The 24,972-nt window shown below is 37.6% G+C and overlaps 1 protein-coding gene across 2 annotated transcripts in view; it reads right to left on the bottom strand.

Moving 5' to 3' along the window:
- The window catches only part of LOC149011118 (FRIGIDA-like protein), a 29,110-nt gene extending 9,926 nt beyond the window's left edge, over positions 1–19,184 (bottom strand). Inside the window, exons 1-3 of one of the 2 annotated variants that reach the window (XM_089160610.1) lie at positions 19,026–19,184; positions 3,922–4,998; positions 3,359–3,531 (exon numbers count right to left, since the gene is read on the bottom strand). In XM_089160610.1, the coding sequence (XP_089016736.1) occupies positions 3,359–3,531; positions 3,922–4,975 (1,227 nt within the window). In that variant the 5' untranslated portion in view covers positions 4,976–4,998; positions 19,026–19,184. The remainder of the gene's footprint in view (positions 1–3,358; positions 3,532–3,921; positions 4,999–19,025) is intronic. The other variant, XM_089160609.1, reaches the window with a different exon arrangement.
- Between the last annotated feature and the right edge of the window lie 5,788 nt (positions 19,185–24,972).

Below are 24,972 nucleotides of genomic sequence, written 5' to 3'. Positions count from 1 at the left end.
TCTTTCTGAAGAGGTCCATATGGAGCAACCTCCAAGGTTTGTTGCTCAGAGGGAGAATGTTTTGGTGTGTTGTTTGAAGAAATCACTATATGGGCTAAAACAGTCCCCGCATGCATGGTTTGGCCAGTTTACTTCAGTTGTAACAAGAGTTTGGTTTAACTTGATACAAGAGTGATCACTCTGTGTTCTATCGTCAATCTGGCATAGGGAGGATCTTCTTAGTTGTGTATGTGGATGATATAATCATCACTGGAGATGACTTACCTGGTATTGATGCATTAAAGACTTACCTACATAACAGTTTCAGACCAAAGATTTGGGAATACTTAAGTATATCTTAGGGATAGAAGTGGCCCAGTCTCGGAAGGAATTGTTCTGTCCCAGGCTCCCAGCGAAAATGTGACTGACTTACTATCTGAAACGGGGATGCTTGGCTCAAAGCCTTTGGATACTCCAATGGATCCAAATATAAAACTTATGCATAAGGATGGAGATATCCTTGAAGATCCTGTGAAGTATAGAAGGTTGGTTGGAAAGTTAAACTATTTGGTTGTGACTCGACCTGACATTGTTTTTCCAGTTACTGTTGTGAGTCAGTTTTTATCTAGTCCTCATACCACTCATTGGGATGCATTTGTGCACATAATGAGATATCTTAAGAAAGCTCCTGCACGTGGACTTCTCTACACAAGTCATGGTCATAGGAGTATTCAAAGTTTTTCTAATGTCAATTGGGCTAGTGCATCAAGTGATAGAAAGTCTACTACAAGCTATTGTACCTTTGTAGTCGCTTGATCTAGTGCAAAGTTTGAGTACCGTGCCATTTCACTAGTCACTTGTAAGCTAATGTGGATTAAACAATTCTTGGGTGAGCTTGGCTTTAGTCATGAGTCTCCTATGCCTCTGTGGTGTGACAATCAAGCAGCTATTCACATAGTATCGAATCCTGTCTTTCATGAGCGTACAAAACATATAGAAGTTGATTGCCATTTTGTTCGAGAGAAGCTTCAATAGGGACTGATATGCACTCACCATATATGAACTGGAGAACAGTTGGCTGATTTATTAACATAATCTTTGGGGGCAGAAAGAGTGAGATATATTTGTCACAAGCTGGGAATGTTTGATATTTATTCTCCAACTTGAGGGGGAGTGTTGGAGGGCAATTTGGGAAAAAGAAAAAGAGACTCGAGATTTAGCACCGAGCTGAGGTTTTTTAGCTTTAGAGTCCATATTGGACTCTTTCTTCTCTATTTTGAGTTCGATTGTAACTACTACACCTATGCTATAAATATATAGTTTCCAATCGAGTTACTCAATTGATTGAGGCACCTCTCATTCTCAATCTTCTTCTTCCTTTATCCATCTTCCTCTTCTTTTATCTGATTTCTGCAGTTGTTTCCTTTGTGTTCTTCATCTCAATCTCTCTTTCTTTATACTTTTATATTATAATTTACATCCATCAACAACTACCACATCACTCTTTAATTATGTATACTGCACTATGCTCCCTTCTTTTATTTTAACCCCCAAGTACCAAAATTTAAAGTCATCCAACTCCTAAGCTTTTACCTTCCCACCTAATCCTTACATTTTCCTACTCAGCTTAACCTCTCGTCAATTCCAGCGCTATCCCAAGTTCCAAGATATAATTTAATCCTACACTTTTGGATTAACTTCATTACTGCATTCATCCACAGCACAGTACCTTGCTTCCCTGCAAAGAATCTCAATGCTCGCATGGTGCATTGCTTAGTTATACCCTAGCTAACCCTTGCCCACCTTCGTTACACTCAAGGTCACAGTGTAGTGCTTCACTTATTTTGCCTAGAAAAGCCCTAGCATAACGTTTATAAACCATAAAATCCATGTAAAAGGGTTTGGCTGTTTCTTCTGCACGTGGGGGCGGTGCAAGTGCAAGCTGGCCAATCTAACACAACAGCCCTCTTAGTTTATGCTTACTAAACATGCCTTGTTTGAATTTCACATTTTAACTGTAACTTGAGTGTCCATAGTTCACAACATTATGGATTCTTGAATCCTACCTTGGTATTAGACTCAACAACAAGAAGCCATGTCCCAACTAAATGGGGTCTGCTACATGGATTCCTGCCTTCAATCAGTTCTGTTTGAGGCCATATTGGATACAAAGCCAAGCTATGCATATACTTTCTCACCACTTCTCTTAAGGTGATCTTAGGTCCCAACCATGGAATTAGACAACTACATTTAGTTTATTGTGCCCCCCCCCCCTAACCTCGTGGCGGCGGGGTCTGGGGGTGGGGGGCCCCCCCCCCCCCCCCCCCCCCCCCCCCCTTTGGGGGGTCCCCCCCTTTTTTTGGGGGGGGGGGGGTTCCTTTTTTTTCCTTTTTTTTCTTCCCCTTTCCTTTTTTTTTTTTTTTTTTTTTTTTTTTTTTTTTTTTTTTTTTTTTTTTTTTGTGGTTTTTTGCTACCGTTGTTAAGAAACCCACCCCCCACAAATAAAGTGGTAAGATGTTATAGGTGACTAAGAGTCAATCTATTTCACTCCATTAACAAACTATTGACCAGAGGAGTTCCAAGCTTAGTTTTAAGCTGCTTTTCATTATTTGATATAACGTTAAAAGGGGTTCCAGCCTTCACTACAAGTATATTAATGAAAATTAAGTTTTCAGCTCAATAAGTTCTGTAGATCTCAAACCAACCTGAGGATTGAAACAATAGGTGATATTCCTGATTCATATCCTGTTTTCTTTTCTCTCCTAGACCAGTCAGATAGATCTGAAACTTCTTTTTCCTACAGTTTTCGAATTTCATATTGACTGATGACTATTCTATTCACTGTTATCTTTGTTTTTATTCTTATCATTTCGTAAGATCAAAAGAGGTACTAAATTCTAGCCATTTTCTGGTTTTAAAATCCGACCTTTCTAATTGCAACTCAAATTTCTAACTGTGTTGCACTTCTTCGAGATCTCAGTATCCAGTGCAGGATTTCTAGATCTAGATTCAAACTGCCACATTGAAAGAACTTTTTTTATTAGGGGTGGCGCCTCCATTGTCCCTCAACTTCAGAGAGCATTGGTTTATAAAAATACAATTTTATAGTAACAACTAATGATACACACCAGTTTGATGAGAAATATGCACACTCCTGATACAGTGAAAGCATGCACATCTTTTTACACATCATCTCCGAGGTGACCTCTTCTTTTTCGCTTAAGCTATCTCGAGAGCTGGACCCCATCATTCAGAAATGCATAATTGCTCTATACTAGCATCATGTTAACATAAGTGGGGTTCAAAAAAGGAAGAAAAAAAAAAAGCGGAAAGGCAGAACGGCACAGCATAGCATTTTGCCTTTATATTAAAAACTTACCTGAGCAGTAGGAGACATGCTTCCTGGTTTAACTGGTGAAGAAGCTTTCCTTGCTTCCTTTAAGTAGTTTTTCAGCAGGATTACAGGTGAAAATTGCTCAGTTAGTCCAAAAGCATATGACAAGTTAACAGCATCAATCTGCCTTCCACTATTCACCAAAACTTCTATTACACCTGAAGAAACAGGAGATGACTAAACAGTCAAGGGAACAGAGACAATGAAGCAAATGGACAAAACTGATGAAAAAGCAGGATCACAATCAAATTCTATGATTTTTGTGTTCTATTTATTGGTTCTATTATCATATCCATCTGGACCCCTAACAAGTAGCAGCAAGCTCTATTCTGAATCTATGATTTAGCTATGGGCAGTTTGCACTGCCAACCACAGACAACGGACATGAAGAACAGAACCTCCTACATACCCATTCAGAGATGTCAGAAAGATGTAATAGTCTTTTAACTGTAAAAGAATAATTATAAACTCAGGCCTCTAATATAAAGGTGAAAAAGTTGGGGGAAGAGTCTGAAGAAAGCAAAAGTTAAAAGCCTAAAAATAAAGACCTGGCATTTTCTCCGACAATCCAAGTGAGCGACAGAGGTCAGCAGTTTGACGGCGACGGGAAACAGTAGGAATCAGCTTTATTATTCCTTCCTGACTGAAGTCAGAAGCGATACCAAATGTTGCCAGAAGTTGTAGGAACGCATGGGCCTCTAAGGAGTTCCCACTGCTGGCATCAACATCAAGATCATCCAACTTAGGTTTCCAGTCTTCAGCGATAGCCTTTGCTTGCTCCTTAACATCTTCTGAGATGATATCAGACACTGAACCTATTTCAGATTCTTCTAGCAACTGGTTTAGGCACTCCATCAACATGATACAAGTTCTACGAACACCCAAGAGACTTGAATCCCTCTTCCCATCTGATGGTGAGACTTCTATTCGATAGAAATCCTCCAGAGAATCCAAAACAAAGCGGGCAGGATTGGTTGCAGCTCTTAATGCAAATGGAATCTCCTCCTTAATGGCAGCTAGGTTCTTACGGTTGTCAGAGATGAATTTATGCAGTCCTTTTGAGTCCATCTCTTTGCATAATTTGGTCAACTGAGAATAAGTATTCTCATCCATATGTCCATCTCCAAAAGGCTTTTCCACATCCTTTGAGTCACCTGCAGCAGCATTGGAATCAGGCGGTTTTTCCTCGACAATCACAGCTGCCTCACCATAGCACTCACTATTACCAACCGCAGGCTCCATGGATGTGGCCTTCTTGTACATCTCAACAGCAGCCCCAAGAGCAGCAAGAGCAGCATCTCTCTTTTCTTGAAGCCTCTCCAATGAGGCTTGTTCTTTAGCCACGACTGCAGCTTCCCGCTTCTCCAAAATTTCTTGAGACTCTAATGCCTTGGTTTCATACTCCTTTTCCTGCTCATCCAGCTCAGTGAATCGTTTCTTCAGGGATTTCTCGAGTCCATGAAAGTGTTCTTCGAGTTCTTTCCATTTCAGATTCAGAGTTACGGCACGATGGTTTTCAAGCTCTGCAAATGCTTGCTGAAGTTGTTGGATCTTAGAAGTTGCAGATTCTATGAGTGTAGCAACCGACTGTGTATCAGCCATGATAAAGTAGCCCTGTAAACAAACTAAACAGTTCATCAAGCCCAATAGAATACAAAATTATTGCAGAGATGGCCAGAAGAATAGGTGCACAAAATAGTAACATCAAGGCAAACTATTCCCTCTACATATTGATGCGAATTTTTTACCCTTCTTAATGCTATAGTTAGGCTTTCTTCATACGGAAGAGTTATAACAAGTACAATGGATTTGTTGCTTCAGAAGCAAATCGAAACTACAAAAGCCAGTGGAACCAATAAACATACCATGCACATAAAAAGTCGGTTTGACATAATAGAGGATTTAGATGGTTACCCTGCAGCAAGTTAGACCGAGTCCTTCTCTAGATAGAGTGCTAAAACCCATTGCACCCTAACCCTAGGAAATAGGGTTGGCTATGCACATTCTTGTCCACCATTCAAAGTACTGACTCCTAGAGACCAGAGAACCTATGCCTCTATATAAATATTGACTTCCCTCCCTTAATTTTGAATTGCTTCCTTTCATAATGACTATGTTCTCCCCATATTAATACTAGTATTAATCATGTTTTCCTCAGCCAATTAAAAAGACAATTTGGATTGTCACAATCCCACAGCCCCATTTCAAACATATTACTGACATGGAAACATCTTCAATGGTGTCTTTCCCATAGAACTACATTTTGATTGAAGCACTAGCTAACGCAATGGCACTGTATTGCAATGCAGTACTAGCTAACTCAGCAGCTATGGTATGGGATATTGCCAAAATCTCGTGAGATATATCGTTTTTTTAAGAAAGCGAGACGAGAACAAGGGCAAGATTCCCACATCTCACTCAAGATCTTGCCACATCTTGCTGGAACTCTCAATTTTTGCCCATTTTTTGCGGATTTCATCTAGAGTTTCATTTGTAACTACTCTTAACACATCCACAACACCAAAGGAAGATCAATCATTATATGATTGTCTTGTGAACTTATGAATTATGACTTATATAGAACTTCAAATGGTTGTACAATTTTATTATTCTATTCTCGAAAGTCAAGATTGTGATACTCATGGATGGAATTTTGATGACATTATGACTTATATAGAACTTCTAATGGTTGTATAATTTTATTATTCTATTCTCAAAAGTCAAGATTGTGATACTCATATGGAAGGAATTTTGATGACATTTAAGTTATTTGATGTATTAAATATACTTGCTTATCATTTATATTTCTTGAAGGTTCTATAATACATTTGTATAACCTTGCATTTTTCAATCCTAAAGCATTTTGATTTCACACTTAGGGTAGACTTTGAACCATACTTGGTGTTGTTTTCTCACAAATCCAACGCCACAAATGTGTTGAGAAGGCGTAAATTAGGCTACCTACTCAGTTTGAGCCTAACCAGGACCTAAAACCACCGAGATGGGCCATCGAGTCCAAAAAAGACCATGTCTCATTTGAAATCTCGCCAACTTGGTCAAGATCTCGGTTTTTGGAAGGGGCTAGATCTCACTTGAGAGCGAGATCTTGAACCATGTCACCAGCTAATTATTGAGGCTTGATAAGGAAAGAAAAGGGAATGCCAATATTGCCAAATGCAGGGGCTTGTCAGTTCTAACAATGGAGTAGGCCATTCTCGAAGGGTTATAACAACGCACTGACAAGGGCTAACGGATGTATCCATCAGATCTGATCCAAAGGTAGCAGTTGATATCCTCAAGCGGTAGTTCAGGGGCCTTGGACTGTGCCACATTTGAAAGAAAGAAACCTTAGGAGCTTGCTAGGCGCCATAGGGAGTTTAGGCAAATCCCCAGTAACTGGAATATATGTCGATGGGTCTTTAGACGCGAAGCCGGAACTAGAATGATCAGCATCTTCAGACTAGGATCTATAGAACATACACATACAAAAGTGAGAGATCATAGAACCCAGTGAGGGGAATATTTAAAGAGAAAATACAACAATATATCATGATGACATCATGCGCAAACATATGCTCTACCACACAAATGCCTAAGTCCGTGAGGGTTAACCGCTACTCCGATCGCAGGGCAATATTCTTCCATCATGTGGTAATTTTATATCATTTTCACAATACCCCAAATATCATCAATATCATAAAGGGCCTCATATTGCCCATCATAATCACAAATTCACAAGAATACCACCAGACCGTTGGGCTACTCACATTTCACCCTAGATAGCTACATGAGGCACGCACATAAATTACACTACTCCAATTTCACTTGGGGCTACTCACATTTCACCCACATCCCATTGGCTGACCAACAACTAACCCCCTATTGGCAAGGGAAGAAGCATTGGGATATGCACTCTAGCCATGCAATCTACCATGATGAGTATGCAAGGTCCGAGGTATGTTCTATATCCCATGCCACAGTCATACAGCTGACCTCGTATACAATATAGAATCAGAGCAAAGATATTGTCCATTTGATTATAATTATTCCATTTCAACCCCATCACATCAAAGTAGTGATGAGTGTAGGAATGCCGAATGTACACAGTCCATGAGTGTAAAATCCATCACACACTGCCACGAGTGTAACATCCATCATACACTCCCATCAAAGTGAGCAATCACACATCCATGGCATTCCTCGCACCATCACCCCTGGACATGTATGAATCCACAATTTGTCCATATTATCATTCCATTCATATATATGCAATGCAACAATGTAAAATGCCAAGACATGCAATGCATGCCGTAATTGCATCAATTCTACACACAGTATATGCATGCTCATCTGACCAAAAGAAATAATGCAAAGATCCATGATGCATGAGATTCCTAAATTCCCGACTCACCGATTACTTGCTGATTCACGAATCCTATGCAATTCTCAGTTTAGTACCTAAGTTAATGAGTGTACAATGTCAAGATAGGTTGTATATTCAGACTGAATCCTACACTCAAGCCAATCCTTCACTCATCGGGATTTGCCCCAATTTTTGGGTCTAGCCAAGGTCTAATTCGGCTAGTAAGCCCTTACAGTCAAGTTTTATATCAAGAACTGCCTTAGATTGTCATCAGGGAGGGTATCTTGTCAAGGGCCCCATGAGTGTAGGATCCCTGTGTGTGAAGGATCGACTTAGTCGGATCGTACACTCACTGCCTACACTCCTCACTGTTTTCGGATTTGAATCCGATCATAGTCTCTTCCACAAGTTACCACCACGGGTCCTAACTCGCTCAAGTTCCCTTTATCATATTTTTAGGGCAATTTCATGACGAATCTTATAAAGAAGCATACTCTTTTCCCTTCTCTATTTTAATATGCATAAATCTACATGGGCACGATAAATTTACTGACATACCCTCGCAATCCTATGAATTAAGAGTTAAATTAGGCAAGGAGAAGAGGCAATTATGGTCATACTAGAATTTTGAGATTGCTTGCAGGCGAATCACACGCACTTTCCTCTTTCTTTCCGTAAATGAAATTCTTGTAAACCTCTCTCTCCTCCCCTCACGTCTATTTATAGTCATAGCTCAATCAATGGTTTAAAGAGTTCTCACGCATCTAATATCATATACGATGACTATCATTTGTGATTAATATATTTTATATCATATAATATTATATGCATTTGACATTTTTACCCATTAATAATATTATAATGTATTGCAAATTTATTATAATCACCACCCACATTCTTTAGCTCACACCTTGCCAGAAGGGAGGTGATGTGTCTCACCACTTGGCACCTCAAACTTAAGTCATAAATGCAATCCACTCTCTTGTCATGTTATGCTAAGTAAATTAACTCTAAATTGCTTTTCACGAGATGTGGCCTACACGTTTTAATATAAAATATATATATATATATATATACAAATTGCTTTTCACGAGATGTGGCCTACACGTTTTACCCCATGGTCTGACCAATGTTCAACCCCATAGATCCTTAGTGGCCAGGGGGCTCATCCTTGAGTCCAATTATTAGTACTTCCGAGTTTAGAAAATTATATTGATCATTTCTCCATATTTCGGTTAATCTAATTCCATCAGATATGGAATCTATAGGCATTACTAGGGTTCAGTCACAAAATGAATGTCGAGGACGAAATTTCTTTTGCGGGGAAATGTAATATACACACCCAAAATCCCATTCTAATTTGAATTTCTAGTTTTAGCCAAAGAACCAACTTAAAAGGGAGAACCTTGAGTCAACATCACCAAACCGGCAAGTGAACCACCGGATACCCTCAGCGGAAAGTCATTCCAAAGAGGTATGATTCCATTATTTGAGAATTTAGCTTTTAATTTTCTCATGTTAATTCGATATACATTTCATTACCGAACCCCAATAATGCAAGTAGATTCCATATCCGAAGGAATTGGATTAACCCAAATATGGAGAAATGATTAGTAAAATTTTCTGAACCCGAAGGTACTAATAATTGGACTCAAGGATGAACCCACGCAATGATCTATGGGGCTGGACATTGGTCGGACCATGGGATAAATGATTTATGCACAATATATATATATATATACCAGTATTGGGAAGGTGAACGTGGAATCACATGGGAAAGTGAAACCCCGCTCACATGGCCAGTTTTTTGCGCAACTGGTGGCATGCATGAAAATTTTTACAAAAATTTACAAGAAAGTAATTAAGAAAAAATTAAAGAATATACAAATGCTAATCTACATGCTAAATTATATGCGTGCAATGCAAAAAAGGTATAGAGGGGCCTAGGAGATGGTAGAGGCACAATCATAGGCATGCCATCTCAAACCCTTCATCTATGAAATTAAAGGAAAAAAGAAAAAAACAGGGCATTGATCTTACATCCTTACCTAGCTTGGGTTCCCTTTCGGGTTCCCAAAAAGAATTAAGAAAAACTTAAAAATAAGAAAGAAGGCACTTACCATTAAAAAAGACTTGATTTATTTATTCAAAGAAGAGTTACAAGAGGAGCACTATGTACTAAGGAGAGCACCATCACTTGGAGAGAGAGAGCAAAGATGGAAGAAGAGTTCACGTAAGGGTGCCTCTCCTACACTAGTCATTCCTATTCATAGGCAAGTGGAAGACATTATGCCTTATTACACTTGTCACACTTACAAACAAAGTAAAGACGAAGTACTAGAGTACATTTTTTAGGGGATTATAAGCCTTAGCCTTTAATAATATTTACATCTTTGTCCTCTGAGGTGTCACTTCAATTATTTAAAGAAATAATTCCACGCAACACCCTCTACGCATGCAGCTGTGTGATTTGTTGGAGACTGTAGATTTGGTATATATTCAAGAACCGCCCCGTGGTATTCCATGTAGTAAGAAACTACTATTTTCCACATTATATTAACCCATATTTTACAGGCAGGGTTTTTGTCTAGCATATTTTTATCCTTAGCATGCTCAAGTGTGATAAACACTTTATTTTATAACCCGTGTTCAGGGTTAGCCGGTTTTATACTAGCCTGGCCTAGTTTACCCAATGTTTTACATAATTGGTACTAGCATGGATCCTGTTGTAACCCAGATCGAGGATTAAGGACAATTATGAGGTTTTACATGGTTGTCCTATGAACCATGTAGTCTTTTATGGATTGGGCCAAAATCCTTATGGTTTTGTTAAGGTCCACAAAAACCATCCCTAAGTTTAACGTCATTTGGGTGTGAGACGGATGGTAAGGGAATCACCCTATGATAGAAATCTACATGTCAAGGAGACTTTTCTCCTTGTCTTTTCCCTTCCTTCTTCTAATCACCTCAAATTCAGCATCTTCTGAAAGTGGCATGATGAGTGTTTGTGATGATGAGTGTGGGTTTATGGGCCCACCAGTGCTTGCATGTGATTGTAGCATGTTTTCGACTTCTCCTATGATACCTTCTTTGAAACTTTGAAGGAAGTCTAGTGACTCTAGAGCTGGTTCTGTCCTGCAGCTTCCACTGTGTTCTGAAGTTTTTGTATTATTTTGTCTAGAGCTTCTTCATGTTCTTTGATCTGTTTGTGAAGCTCCAAATTTTCTTAATGTATTTTGATCATATGACCTTTGGCTTGTTGAAGAGCTCTCTCCTTTTCAGTATTTTCCTTGTTAAGGTTGGTGATTCCTGGTTGTTCGGAGATGAAATCTTCATTGCTTGGGCGGCCGCACAAGCGATGGAGCATGTGGTTTAATTCGATGCAAAGCGAAGAACCTTACGAGGGCTTGACATGCCATGAATCCTCTTGAAAGAGAGGGGTGCCTTCGGGAACGCGGACACAGGTGATGCATGGTTGTCGTCAACTCGTGCCATAAGGTGTTGGGTTAAGTCCCGTAACGAGTGTTGCTAGATCACCACAATACAATGAAGAACTCATCTTCCGAGCAACCAGAATCACCAACCTCAACAAGGAAAATGCTGAAAAGGAGAGAGCTCTTCAACAAGCCAAAAATTATATGATCAAAATACATCAAGAAAAATTGGAACTTCACAAATAGATCAAAGAACGTGAAGAAGCTTTAGACAAAATAAAGCAAAAACTTCAAAACACAGCTGGAAGCCTGCAAAGACAACCAGCTCTAGAGTCACCAGACTTCTTTCAAAGTTTCAAAGAAGGTATCATAGGAGAAGTCAAAAACATGCTACAATCACATGCAAGCACTGTTGGGCCCATAAACCCATATTCATCATCATAGCCACACATCATGCCACCTCCAGAAGATGCTGAATTTTAGGTGATCAGAAGAAGGAAGGGAAAAGACAAGGAGAAAAGTCTCATTGACATGTAAATTCCTATCATAGGGTGATTCCCTTACCATCCGTCTCACACTCAAATGACATTAAACTTAAGGATGGTTTTTATGGACCTTAACAAAACTATAAGAATTTTAGCCCAATCCATAAAGGATCACATGGTTCATAGGACAACCATGTAAAACCTCATAATTGTCATTAACCCTCAATCCGGACTACAACAAGATCCATGCTAGTATCAAGTATGTAAAACATTGGATAAAATAGGCCAGGCTAGTATAAAACCAGCTAACCCTGAACACGGGTTGTAAAATAAAGTGTTTATCACACTTGAGCATGCTAAGGATAAAAGTATGCCAGGCAAAAACCCTGCTTGTAAAATATGGGTTAATATCCTGAACCAAACCAATATGAAAAATAGTAGTTTTATACTACGTGGAATGCCATGAGGCGGTTCTTGAAGATATACCAAATCTACAGTCCCCAGCAGATCACACAATTGCATGTGTAGAGGGTGTTGCATGGAATCATTTTTGTAAATAATTGAAGTGATACCTCAAAGGACAAAGATGTAAATATTATTAAAGGCTAAGGCATTATAGTCTCCAAAAAAATGTACTCTAGTACTTCGTCTTTACTTTGTTTGTAAGTGTGACAAGTGTAATAAGGCATAGTGTCTTCCACTTGCCTATAAATAAGAATGACTAGTGTAGGAGAGGCACCCTTACGTGAACTCTTCTTCCATCTTTACTCTCTCCCCAAGTGATGGTGATCTCCTTTGTACTTAGTGCTCCTCTTGTAACTCTTCTTTGAATAAATAAATCAAGTCTTTCTTAATGGTAAGTGCCTTCTTTCTTATTTCTTAAGTTTTTCTTAATTCCTTTCGGGAACCCAAAGGGAACCCAAGCTAGGTAAGGATGTAAGATCAAGGGCCTTTTTTTCTCTTTTTTCCTTTAATTTCATAGAAGAAGGATTTAAGATGGCATGCCTACAATCGTGCCTTTACCATCTCCTAAGCCCCTCTATACCTTTTTTGCATTGAATGCATATAGTTTAGCACGTAGATTAGCATTTATATATTTTTTAATCTTTCTTTAATTATTCTTGTAAATTTTTGTAAAAATTTTCACACACGCCACCAGTCGTTCAAAAAACTGGCCATATGAGCGGGGTTTCACTTTCCCATGTGATTCCACGTTCACCTTCCCAATTTAGAGTTAATTTACTTAGCATAACATGACAAGAGAATGGATTGCATTTATGACTTATGTTTAAGGTGGCAAGAGCTGAGACACCTCGCCTCCCACCACCTCCCGTCTCACCACCAAGCCCCACATAACGGGCAAGGCGTGAGCTAAAGAATGTGGACGGTGATTATATTAAATTTGCAATACATAATAATATTATTAATGGGTAAAAATGTCAAATGCAAATGATATTATATGATATAAAATATATTAATCTCAAATGATAATCATCGTACATGATATTAGATGTGTGAGAACTCATGGGAGTGTATGCTGGATGTTACACTCATAGACAGTACACTCATAGGAGTGTATGACGGACAACACTCATGGGAGTATATAACGGATGTTACACTCATAGATGTTACACTCGTGGGAGTATATGATGGATGTTACACTTAGAGACTGTACACTCGGCATTCCTACACTCATCACTACTCTGATGATGATGGGTATGAAATGAATTAATTATAATCGAATGGACAACATCTTTGCTCTAATTCTATATTGCATATGAGGTCAGTTGTATGACTTTGGTATGGGACACAGAACATACCTCGAACCCTGCATACTCATCATGGTGGACGGTATGGCTAGAGTGCATATCCCAACGCTACTTCCCTTGCCAACAGGGGGTTAGTTGTTGGCCAGCCAATGGGATGTAGGTGAAATGTGAGTAATCCAAGGTGAAATTCGAGTAGCAAAGTTTGTGTGTTCCCCATGTGGCTGTCCAGGGTGAAATGTGAGTAGCCCAACGGTCTGGTGATATTCTTGTGAATCTGTGATTATGATGGGCAATATGAGGCCCTTGATGATATTGATGATATTTGGGGTATTGTGAAAATTATATAAAATTACCCCATGATGGAAGAATATTACATCACGACCAGAGTAGCGTTTAACCCTCACAAACCTAGGCATTTGTGTGTTAGAGCATATGTTTACACATCATGTCATCATGATATATTGTTGTGTTTGCTCTTTAGATATTCCCCTCACAAAGCTCTATAAGTTCACTTTTGTATGTGTATATGTTTTATAGATCCTACATTGTCTAAAGATGATGATCATTTTACATCCGGTTTCTTGCCTAAGGGACCCATCGGCATATATTCCAATTACCAAAGATTGGTGGAGTCCCAGTCCTTCTGATCATGGAGATGACTATGTTGCAACGTTTATGCCTACTATAGACCCACATAGACCACGTGGGATATCTTGTGACATAGTAGACTTTACTATAGTGGACATCACAATGAGTCATGGTTACGACCAATTTGTGTGTAGTGAGGGACCTCGTGATGGGAATTGTGTTATTTCCTTTTTTGGTATGTGTGTCACTTGTTCGGGGTCTGCATCAGGTATATCTTTTTGTGTGATGCGCCCTAGCCCTTAAGATTGTCTACGCATGTACAAATGACTTTTAGATGGAAATGAAATAACACATGTTTCCCTTTATGCCCTTAGTTATTTCTGTTATCATTAGTCTAACCCGGTTGGTTTGTTGTGGTTGATTCTTGTTACGAATGGGAGAATACAAAAACTTGATCCTGGTTTGGTTTGGGAGCAAACCAGGTAAGCGTTCCAGTGTTGCATTTTGGTTCGGCAAAATCGATATGTAACAGAAGTGATAAACCCACCCAAACACCACCATCCCCCCCCCCTTAAAAAAAATCCTGCTTTCAACTGGTCACAACAATATTTTGGAGATCTTGATAGTTTTGACCAACAAATACCAAGCTATGCCAATTTTAATTCATTTCAACCAACACGATTCAATACCAAGCATTTTTTATCAAATTCCAGTATCAATCGGTCAGCACCAAAATGTTTGATCTTGGTCCATCCAAGTGTTCCATCTTCCAAAATGGAAAAAGAAAAAAATAAAGCAAACTAAAGTCAGTTGGGATGAAAGTATAAGATCAATATTTAACTTAATGTGTTTGTATCTGTAGTCTATTTAGAGAAGCTTGTGGATTTCTAGAAGCCTTTGGTATCCGATTCATAACTTCCGCTAAAACCCAGAAGCTTCATGAAGGGAAGAATACCAGAATCAGAAGAATCCTAACAATTAACAATCAAGAACTAAGAAGGGGAACGAAATTCTTGAATAGGATTACTTCAATAGCCAAATTCTTAACATCGTTGCCAATATTTGCGTAAATGCCCTTTTGATCATAATTAAACCAAATACTTTCATAACTGCCACTACTATCATAATTAATCCAAATTCTGTAAATGCAATTACAAACCAAGACATCATAGACATAAATAAAAAAAAAAACTCCCTTCCCCCAAAACACTGGATAATTTCATTACATATACACAATTCACGAGCAACAACTTCTCAACTGTTGCCAATACTTACATAAACGCCATTACGATCACAATTAGTCCATCAAATTCCGTAAATTGGATTACCATCCAAAACATCAGAACCAAAAATTACACCCTTTCCCGAGAACTATGGAAAATTTCATTACATTTACACAATTGCGAATACGCAATTGAACCACGTTACTTTTAAAATAGGGCAAATTTTCTCTCTCTCCCCTATACTTAGTCTTTAATTACTATAACTCCTAATGTGAACACAAAAGTGACTCCCATCAAGAGCCACAATGTAGGGGCAATTTTGCCCTTTTAGGGTTTTTTCCCCTTTTTATTTGATTGTTTACTCCAGTCGGGATTTTAATCTGATTTTAAGAGTCCCAATTAAGTTTTTATTTTAGTAGAGCAGTTAAGTTGGATTAGGAAGTTTATTACCTTAGTTATCTGGATGGGTAAGGAACTTTAAGTTGAAGTCAGTTAGGATTCGAGTTCAATTTTGTTTTAAAGTTTTGTAAAGACTGTAAATTCTCAAGCCTCCCACAGAGTATTTCAGTTTTTGAATGAGTAAAGATAATTGAGAGTTAACAGCCAAGGAGGTTTGGAAGGGTTCCTTTTAAGGGGGACCTGTGATTGTCTAATCTACAAATTTCAGTCTTCTTCATTAGCTCCTGCAATCTCAGTCTTCACGCACTGTTTACCACAAGGAACAGCACATGCATCCTGCTGGAATTTCCAGCCTCCCAGTCCATTGCAACACCACCCTCCCTTCCCTACCAGACCTCCTAGGACCCCTTCCCTCCCCTGTTCAGGCCTGAAACCCCTTCCCCACCCTCCTACAATACCTCTGGAATTATTTCCCCTCCTCCCCAGCCCTTTGATGCCCCCTAAAACCCTCCCCTTCTCTCTCAGGTGCTCTGTTTTGGCCGAAAAACAGAAAACAAAAGAAATTCAGAAAGAGAGAAAAGAAAGGACTAAAGGAGGAAAAAAGAAAAAAAGAAAAAGGCAAAAACAGAAAGAAAAGAAAGGAGTGAAAAGAGAAGGCAAGAAGAGAGAGAGAGAATTTGGGGAAGATTTCAAAATTCTTCCCACAATTTCCCCATGCACTATCAAATTCCCCAAACCAAAATCCATAACCCTAAAATTGCCCCCAGATTCAACCATTTCTGCTTCCCTCCCTCCTTGGTTCACATCAACTCCCTTCTAAAAAGATTCACATCTGATTCCACCCAAAAAAGTGAACTATTACTTCTTCTCTCCCTTGGCATTTTAAAATGGCCAAATTACCTTACTTTTATTCATTGAATCGATTAAGGTGATTTCTTCCCTCTTTTTCTTAATATTATTTTCTTTTCTCTTTCTCCTCCATTTTCTCCCTCTTTTATAGAATCCATTATAGTGGTCTACTCCCCCCCCCCTTTCTTTGTTTCATAGGGATCAATTCAATTAAGTAGATATATTCTTTTTTATTTTTACCTTCACCCTCTTTTATAGGAATTTATAAATTTAATTAGATGTATTTTTTATTAAATTGATTGAAGTATATTTTTAGTTTTAACTTTTCCTCTTTTATTATTAGTATTATATGAATTATTAAACATAATTCGATGCAATTTTTATTATTTTATTTTCCTTTCCTTCTTCTCATATAGGATCCTATCAACAGAGAAAAGAGGGGGGGGGGATAAGAAATTCCTACAAGACAAGAAGAAATGGAAAAAGAGGGTTGGAAGACAAGGATCCAAGTTGCCGGCCCTATTTAGTTGGGAGTTGGGACAAGGCTTCTTGTTGTTGAACTTGTTGTTGAACTTGTCATTGAACTCAACAAAGAGTTCCCTTGGAAACTTAAATAACTGGGAGGGAAAGAGATCCATATCCCTCGAGAGATTTTAACTTAAACCGATGGCAGCTGCAACTTTAACCATCCACTCAAATTCTAGGTGTGAGAAGAGTTTATCCCGAGTGAAAGCTAAAGTACTAGGTGGATCTCCAACTCCCCGGTATAAAGTTCTGAGGGGCATGGGCCACGGCATCTAGGCAAGAGGAACCTACCCTCCAAGGGGACAGGGGGTTTGGGGAGGGGAAAATCAAGGTGAGAACCAAGACAATAAAGCAGCCCTGACAACTACACTCGGGAGGATTTGTTTGAAAGTCCAAATGGACCAATATTTCACATTGAAGCTCTGGAGAATTAGGACACAACATCACTTCATTCCTCATTCCTCACAATCAATAAACCATACTAAGAAATGAAAGAAGCCACAGAGAGGTGCTTGAAACTACAAGCAAGATGCCATGATCTGGAATGAAATTACAACTGCATTAACATATGTGCCTGTTGATGCTTACATGGTAAATCAAAGATAACCTAATATAAAGTTTAGTTCCCCTGGTTATGTTGGAAGATTCAAGACCAATTTCACAAAAACTTACTATTCCCTCCCCCCCCCCCCCCTTCTCCATTAGGTGGAGGCAGAATTGAGAATAACAAGAATAAATTTCAATCAAGAAGAAGCCAAGACAATGACTTCTAACACAAAGAATAGCCCCAGCTCTTCAATGAACTGCCACCACTCCTAAACACTGAACCATACTTCAGAAATCCCATAACAGCATCAATTTAAGTTCAAGTTGATAACTCAAACTAAACCAAATATGGTACAAGAAATGTAATTCTTCTGCAAGCAAAACTAATTCAACCAACCAGAAAATTCACTCATCAAAGTTTGAGCCAACTTCAGACCACACAACCGGGTAAGAGGACCGAAACTAAGACCATGCTATCATCCCCCCCCGGGGGTAAAACCAAGCCCCCAAGATTTTAAAGTTCCCAAATAACATGAATGAAGAAGTCATTACAAGGATAAACAATTGTCAAAAACATAAGAATTCTTAATTAGAGAGAAAACGGTGCAGTGCATTGCCAAGGGATATATGCAGACTTCTCAACTTGAAAAATGCTTATAAATCAATTTTCACAGGACAAAAAACAACTCATAACTAAGCAATTTTAATCAACCACATCACTACGTATCCTTGAAGTTTCATTTTACATTCTGAATGTTCAGAATTTCAAGCAAATTCTATCAAAGCTGGCAAAGTTACTGAAATTTTGAGCAGAGCCTTTCAAATAGTGAAATATTACTGTTTCCCTGGAATCAGAATAACCCCTGGGCAAAATCTAAAACATTATTTTCCAGCGAACCAGAAATATAAGAACAGACCCGATAACATCATATCATGGCAACTGTGGAAACACAAGGCACACTTAGAGCACCAGCAAGGTGCAATATTAGCCCTGCGTATTCCTGAAACCAACAAACCTAAAAGCCCCAACATGCATCTATGACTGAACTAGTACACTTTCATCACCAGGAAGAAAACTCAGATAAGGGTAGCCAAGCAGCTAACCCATACCGGAGATACAGTTTCTCTTACTCTATGACCCAATAAACTTCCATTCATTACAAAGCATCCACCAACAAGTAACTCAATAATAAATCAACTAACAAAAACCAACCAAATCAACAAAACCCATTACTCAATTAAGTCGAAACAGAAAACAGACCGATCAAATTATCAAGTTCAAAATCATATCCAGAAAAAAAGAAGCAATAATCCCCAAGATTCCAACTTTACTGATCTATAGTCATAAAAAACTACAAATGATGCCTTTACACATGAAATGAAGCTGAATTCACTAACAGAAACCCTAGAATTTACTTAAAAGGATGCGAGGAAAAATCAGAAAGAATTGTTAGAGATAATGACCACTTACAGTTTACTTCTTTTAGTTTTCAAGAATTCTGATTGGAAGGAAGGATGCGAAAACAATGGCGCCGAGATGGGGTGAGCAGACGACCCGACAGCAACATCATAGAAAGAGAGAACGAACGGGTTGGGTTTCCAGGCCTTTTACAAGGCAAAAGTAAAGTGCTGACACTCGCTCTCTGTGTAGACAGCAGGCGCTCGGTTCTCTAAAGTAATCTGGGAGTGCGCAACGCTTAACCGGCGCACCTACTCAAATAACTTTTTATTTTTCAATCCACAAAAATGTCAAATACATTTATTTCTTGGGTAATTTTCATCGACCCCCGGGTTTGTTATGTCTAAAGCAACGTCGTCGCAAGGACTAGAATCCGTGGACCATTTGCCCTTTTTCTTATTTTTTTTTTTACTTTTGGATCAAATTATTAATTCAATCGCCTTCTCTATTCCCGGATCCCAACACCAGTGTCCAAATCAACGAAGAAACTGACTAGCATCATCAATAAATGTTGATTAATTTCATTTCCTTTCTCTTTCTTTCTCTTTTTTGTTTAGTTCTGAATTAGAAATGATTTTTCTCGTGACAAAGCTAAGGCAAAATGGATCATTATTCTCTGCAAATGGTTAAAGGTTCAGCCATTACTGGTCAACCGGCGATTAGATCTAAAACAGTACGATGGAGATCTTTCGTTTTCATCATTGGTAAATGTTGATTAATTTCATTTCCTTTCATTTCCTTTCTCTTTCTTTCTCTTTCTTTCTCTTTCTTTGTTTCGCTCGATCAATTGAGAAATGATTAGGAATCTTCAATTAATGAGATTTCTACGATTTCTTAGGATTTGAGATCTGTTTTCTTTAATGGAATTAGTTCCTATAACCTAATCCAATCCAATAAACTATCCGATTATTGAATGGTGATTGTCAAACTATCCTCTTGTTACACCTTTTTTATGTTCTCTCTCGCTCTCGACTCACTAGTCCGCCCATTAATTTTCATTTCCAAATTTCAACTCAAAAATCCAATTTTCGAAGGGAATTAGGTAATGAAGGAGGGTTTGATTTTGTAAATTAATAAACTTTAAATCCTTAAATGTAATAAAAATCTTCCAGAGTTATTTTCCTTAAATTATTTTTCCATACTATGGGGATATTATCCGACTAAAAATGACAAAACTTTCATTCATCTCGTAAATAAACCTTATAATCGATGTTTTACAAAGATTTACTAACCATGGAGTGTTATATTATAGCTTGATTACTCCTTTAACGTCATGTACTTTTCTAAATTATTATTGGATTTCAATTATTTTTTCCCCCAACATTAGAGAAAAATATGTTGAATACTCTACTCTATGCGTATAAATTTTTATTGGATTTTACCGATAAGCAATTATCTAACGGGGGGGGGGGGGGGTCCGTTTTTCCAAAAAAAAAAAATTCCAATTACGGTTGGGGTTGCTCTTTGGGCTCATTGCCCTTACATAGAATGCTACCAAAAGCACATCCACAAATAATATTTTTATTAAGCTTTCATGATCAAAAAAACGTTACTTTTATAAAATTATTATTAATCCCCTCACTTCTAACACTACTAAGAGATTATTACGTCACTTTTATAAAATTATTATTTTATCTTAAAATCTCAAAATAACAACTAATCCTCCACGGTTTGCTTATTCAACTTCAAGTCTTTAAATTTGCTAAAGATCTTCATCTCTTAATTGATCAATTTCATTTTTGTATGTTTGAAGAATTTGTAATTTTTCGCACTCCAAAATGAATAGAATAACCTCAAAGTAGAAGATGAGGGGGGTTTTTTGCCCCCCCCAGGGGCCCAAAGGAGAGAGCACCCCACCCGGACAAATTCAAAGAAGAATTAGTACTTTGCACAAATATGTGGTTTTTATAAGTAAATATAGCAAGGAATTTTCGTTTTATGAAGGCCCATCCTCACCTTAAATCTCTTAGGATTCTTAAGGCAATGATCTTGATTTAATCCATTCAATAACTTCGACCCCACTCTTGAGATGGCTTAAAGAGAATGAGATTAGAGTAGCAAAGTTATAATGCAATTCCACCCTTCAAGTAACTTCACCACACCACCATGATCAAGCAACAACCCCCCCCCCCACCGGTGAGGAGGCCCCCCCACCCCCGGTGTTAAGGGGCTCCCTTTAATCATGATGTCTAATTACCAGTATTTCTTACATTTATCCCACATACTAACAAAATAATTAAAAGAAATGCAAAAGCTAATTTTAAAACTTAATATATAAATAATATAGATTTTAATAAAAAACCTAACATATGTGTTCGTCAAATTCGGATTTTTAAATATCCATTTACATCACTACATCATCTAGTACATATGATTTTTTGTCAATTCAAGTTTGTCACTTGCCATAATCGCTTTCTATTTTCCTCATTTCTAATCTTAGTGATATTTTTTTGAGAATAGAGAGAAAGAGACAAACTTGTGGGGTATTGATCTTCTCTCCATACTGTATTATTCTCATATTTATCCATCGCATATTTAAAAAGAGAATTCACCATAAATTTTATAAACAAAAACCACGTAGAATAGAGATATTATAACAATTGAATTGAAGTACATCCAAAAGGAAATATAGAGGTCGTTTATCCATACAAAGAAATAATAATAATAAAATATAAAATAAAAAAGGGAAAATTAAGATGTTATTTTCTTTTCAAAAAAAGTTCGATTGACCCTGGCGGGCTTGACTGAGTATTGGTCATCAATATTTAATTATAGGTAGAAAGATTTTGAAAATTATGAATTAGAAAACTGGGCTTTTAGGGCTTATGATAGGCCCAGCTCTTAATACGTGATCCATCTAAAACCTAAAACCTCAAACGGGGTTTTCCATAAGAACCTTCATGATGGTTCATGGTCTGGTATAACTCATTACCTAATGAGACACATTTAACCGTTCACCAAACTCTCAATCCAACCCTAGTTAATTGCTAATCCAAAATCAACTTCTCTATTAACTTCTCTTCTCTAGGTAAAAACTATGCCAAAATAGGCAATAGATTCAATTGACAAGTAGCGGCTTTGCCTAGTAAAAGCATCATCATTGTGCACATCTCTCTATTGTGACAATAGTGCACTTTTATTCCAAACAAGTGGCTGAGAAAACTTAAAAATTAAAAGAGTATTGAGGATTTTTTTTAATTCAAAATTAAACCTTTAATTACAGCCACTTGTTTGGGTAGAAGTGCATTGTTGTGTATAACAGAAGATTTTTTTTCCCCTCTACTTAGGGGTGTGAGCAAAATCTTGTTGGCCCAAATCAGTCCAAGGTTGACACGATTTTCCATCCCAAATGATGGCTTGGGTTACAAAATAGGGGGTAGGGTTCAAATTTAGCCTTAGGTCAACTCGACCCAATTTTTTATCCAAAATGGTGGTTTGGATTTTGAAATTACTAGCTCTAGCATGGTCAAGTTGTTAGAACATCTAGGTTTTCCCCAATACCTTAGGGCATGTTTGGTTACATGAATCCAGAGATTTTAAATCTCTAGATTCATGAATCTGAGAATTATACCTGTTTGGTTGTAAAAATCTCTAGATTCATGAAATCTAGAGATTCACCTTTTTACACTAAAAAGGTAAATCTGTAGATTTATGGGTAAGGGGTGAAATCCAAAGATTTCAAAAAAGCTATACATTTGCACATTCACAAAAATCACGTTGATCAAATAATTTTTTAAGATGAATCTACAGATTTCATTCCACAACCAAACATTTAATTTTATAAATTATAACTCCATAGATTTTAAATCTATAGATTTGAAATTTCTAGATATTTGAAATCTCCAGACTCATGTAACCAAACAGGCCCTTAATCAATTAAAAATCATGCAATAACTAAAATACGTATGTTGAAAAAGATTACTCCAAACCTTGAATGCTAAATCTGCAGAGTAACGAAACCTTCTTCAATTGATAAAGCCTTCTTCAATCTCCTCTTCTTTTCTACCGTATCTCTTTCTTGTGGAGAGAGAAGAGAACAGAAAACTTAAGTGATTGGAGGGACTTTATCATAGCTATTTATAATAGCAATCCCAAACCCTAGTTAACTTTTATAATGGACTTTGATTTAATCCATCTCAAACCTAATGGCAGTGCAGTAGCCTGACGTGTTGAGACGCCGATCAATTATTAATCCCAATAATTAATCCAAACCCATATATTGCTTAGGATAAACCTAATAGGCATGATTCATGTGTAACTCTCCAGCCAATCTAGCTCGACCCTACATACTCTCGTGTTAATTTTAGCTAAATTAGAATTATATATAAGTTGAGTTATTTATTTAACCAATTAATCCTAAGGGATTAACTCAATTGGCAAACTCAAGGGTTCAAATCTCTTGAAGATTACTAGCCATGCTTGTTGTCTTATTTTTATATAGTGGATTAAAAATCAGGCTTGGGTCAGCCTAAATTAGGGCTAACCTAACCATACTAGGTTAGTCAAGGCAAGTCAAGTTTAGAAGAACCTTGATAAGATTTGGATTTGCAGTTTAGATCCCTTCATTAACACCCTAGCCCTGCTTAAACTAGAACAATAATCCAATTCCAAATTGCTCACTAACCCACAAGGAATAAATTAATTCACCTAATCCATCTACTAATTTATAATTAGCTTTTAACACTAAATAACTAACCTCGATCATGGTTGCCTCACCTGCCTCAGCCGTGCATGTTGTTGGCTTTGAACAACCAACATATAATTCACATGGTCGCCACCTCGTACGCCACATTCTCCTTCTTCAGCCATGTGATTGCTACTCAATTAGAGCCATCTCGTTCTTAGAGCATGCACATGATGGTTGCTTCTCTGGCAATCATACGATCCAATATGATAGTGACACCCATGGACCCCATTAAAACTAATCAATCCTAATTAATATGGATTAACCTTAAACTGATAGTTGTTAGCATTAAGCATGCCATGCTAAAATTATCTAATCTGGTTTGTTTGGTAGAACATTATCTGAACTTCAAGTCTACAATCTCACTCGTTAAATACTCACAAATATTAAAATCTCCAAGGCCTAAAATAATCGAACATGCATACAAAGTGTTACAATCGAAGTGCCCTAATTATTAACTTTTTCAACTTTGCCATAAAAATGATTCAAATGCAACCTCTATTAGGGTAAGGGTTTAAGCACAAGTTTGCTTAAAACATTACACCCTGAGTATTTAGTTTGAAATACCCAGACCGTTGCTTGCAGTTATTATTTATAGACCAATACTAGGTTCTACGGTTAGTTGGAATCTCCCACAAAGGCCCATTACACCATTGGATCGTAACTGATCCGATGACCTACATTATAACATACAATAGGTATAACTCAAATACCTTAACCATATTTAAGTATGTCTCAGATACCTCAACAACCTCAAGGGATTGGTTCAGTGGATAAAAGACCAACACCTTATCCTATGAGGTCAAAAGTTTGAATCTTTTTAAGCTTAAGAGTAAAGCTCTGCTATATATTTAAATTATATTTAAAAGCTATCCGGAGGATGTAATGAGGTACGCATAAACGGCCTGAAAGAACCTCATATCCATAAAAAGAATATGCTTCAAATATATATCATATTCAACCTCTATTGAGCAAGTGCAAGCTAACAATTCCCTCTATAAAGCTCTGTTAGTGATGTAAAGATCATTAATTTACTGTTGGATTTGATCATAAAACATCCCAGTTTATATGCTAATAGGGATCCATGAAATAATCCTCTTGAGATGATCCCATATTATCTTTTTCCGTTTTTTTGTTTTTATTTTTGTGTGTGGGGTAGAATCATGTATTATCATAATATAAATATCTCTTGCAAATATATTTTATTGGAGAGGGTTTTTTTAGCAATAGACCTAGAGGGGTGACCAATATGATGCACCCCAAAAGTATCGTAGG

Source organism: Hakea prostrata, chromosome 7 (genome assembly GCF_041222555.1).
Source record: "Hakea prostrata isolate BN-2017 chromosome 7, UWA_Hpros_2, whole genome shotgun sequence".
NCBI classification, from domain to species: Eukaryota; Viridiplantae; Streptophyta; class Magnoliopsida; order Proteales; family Proteaceae; genus Hakea; species Hakea prostrata.
The sequence above is the reverse complement of the archived record's forward strand: the minus strand, read 5'-3'. Positions and strand labels throughout refer to the sequence as shown.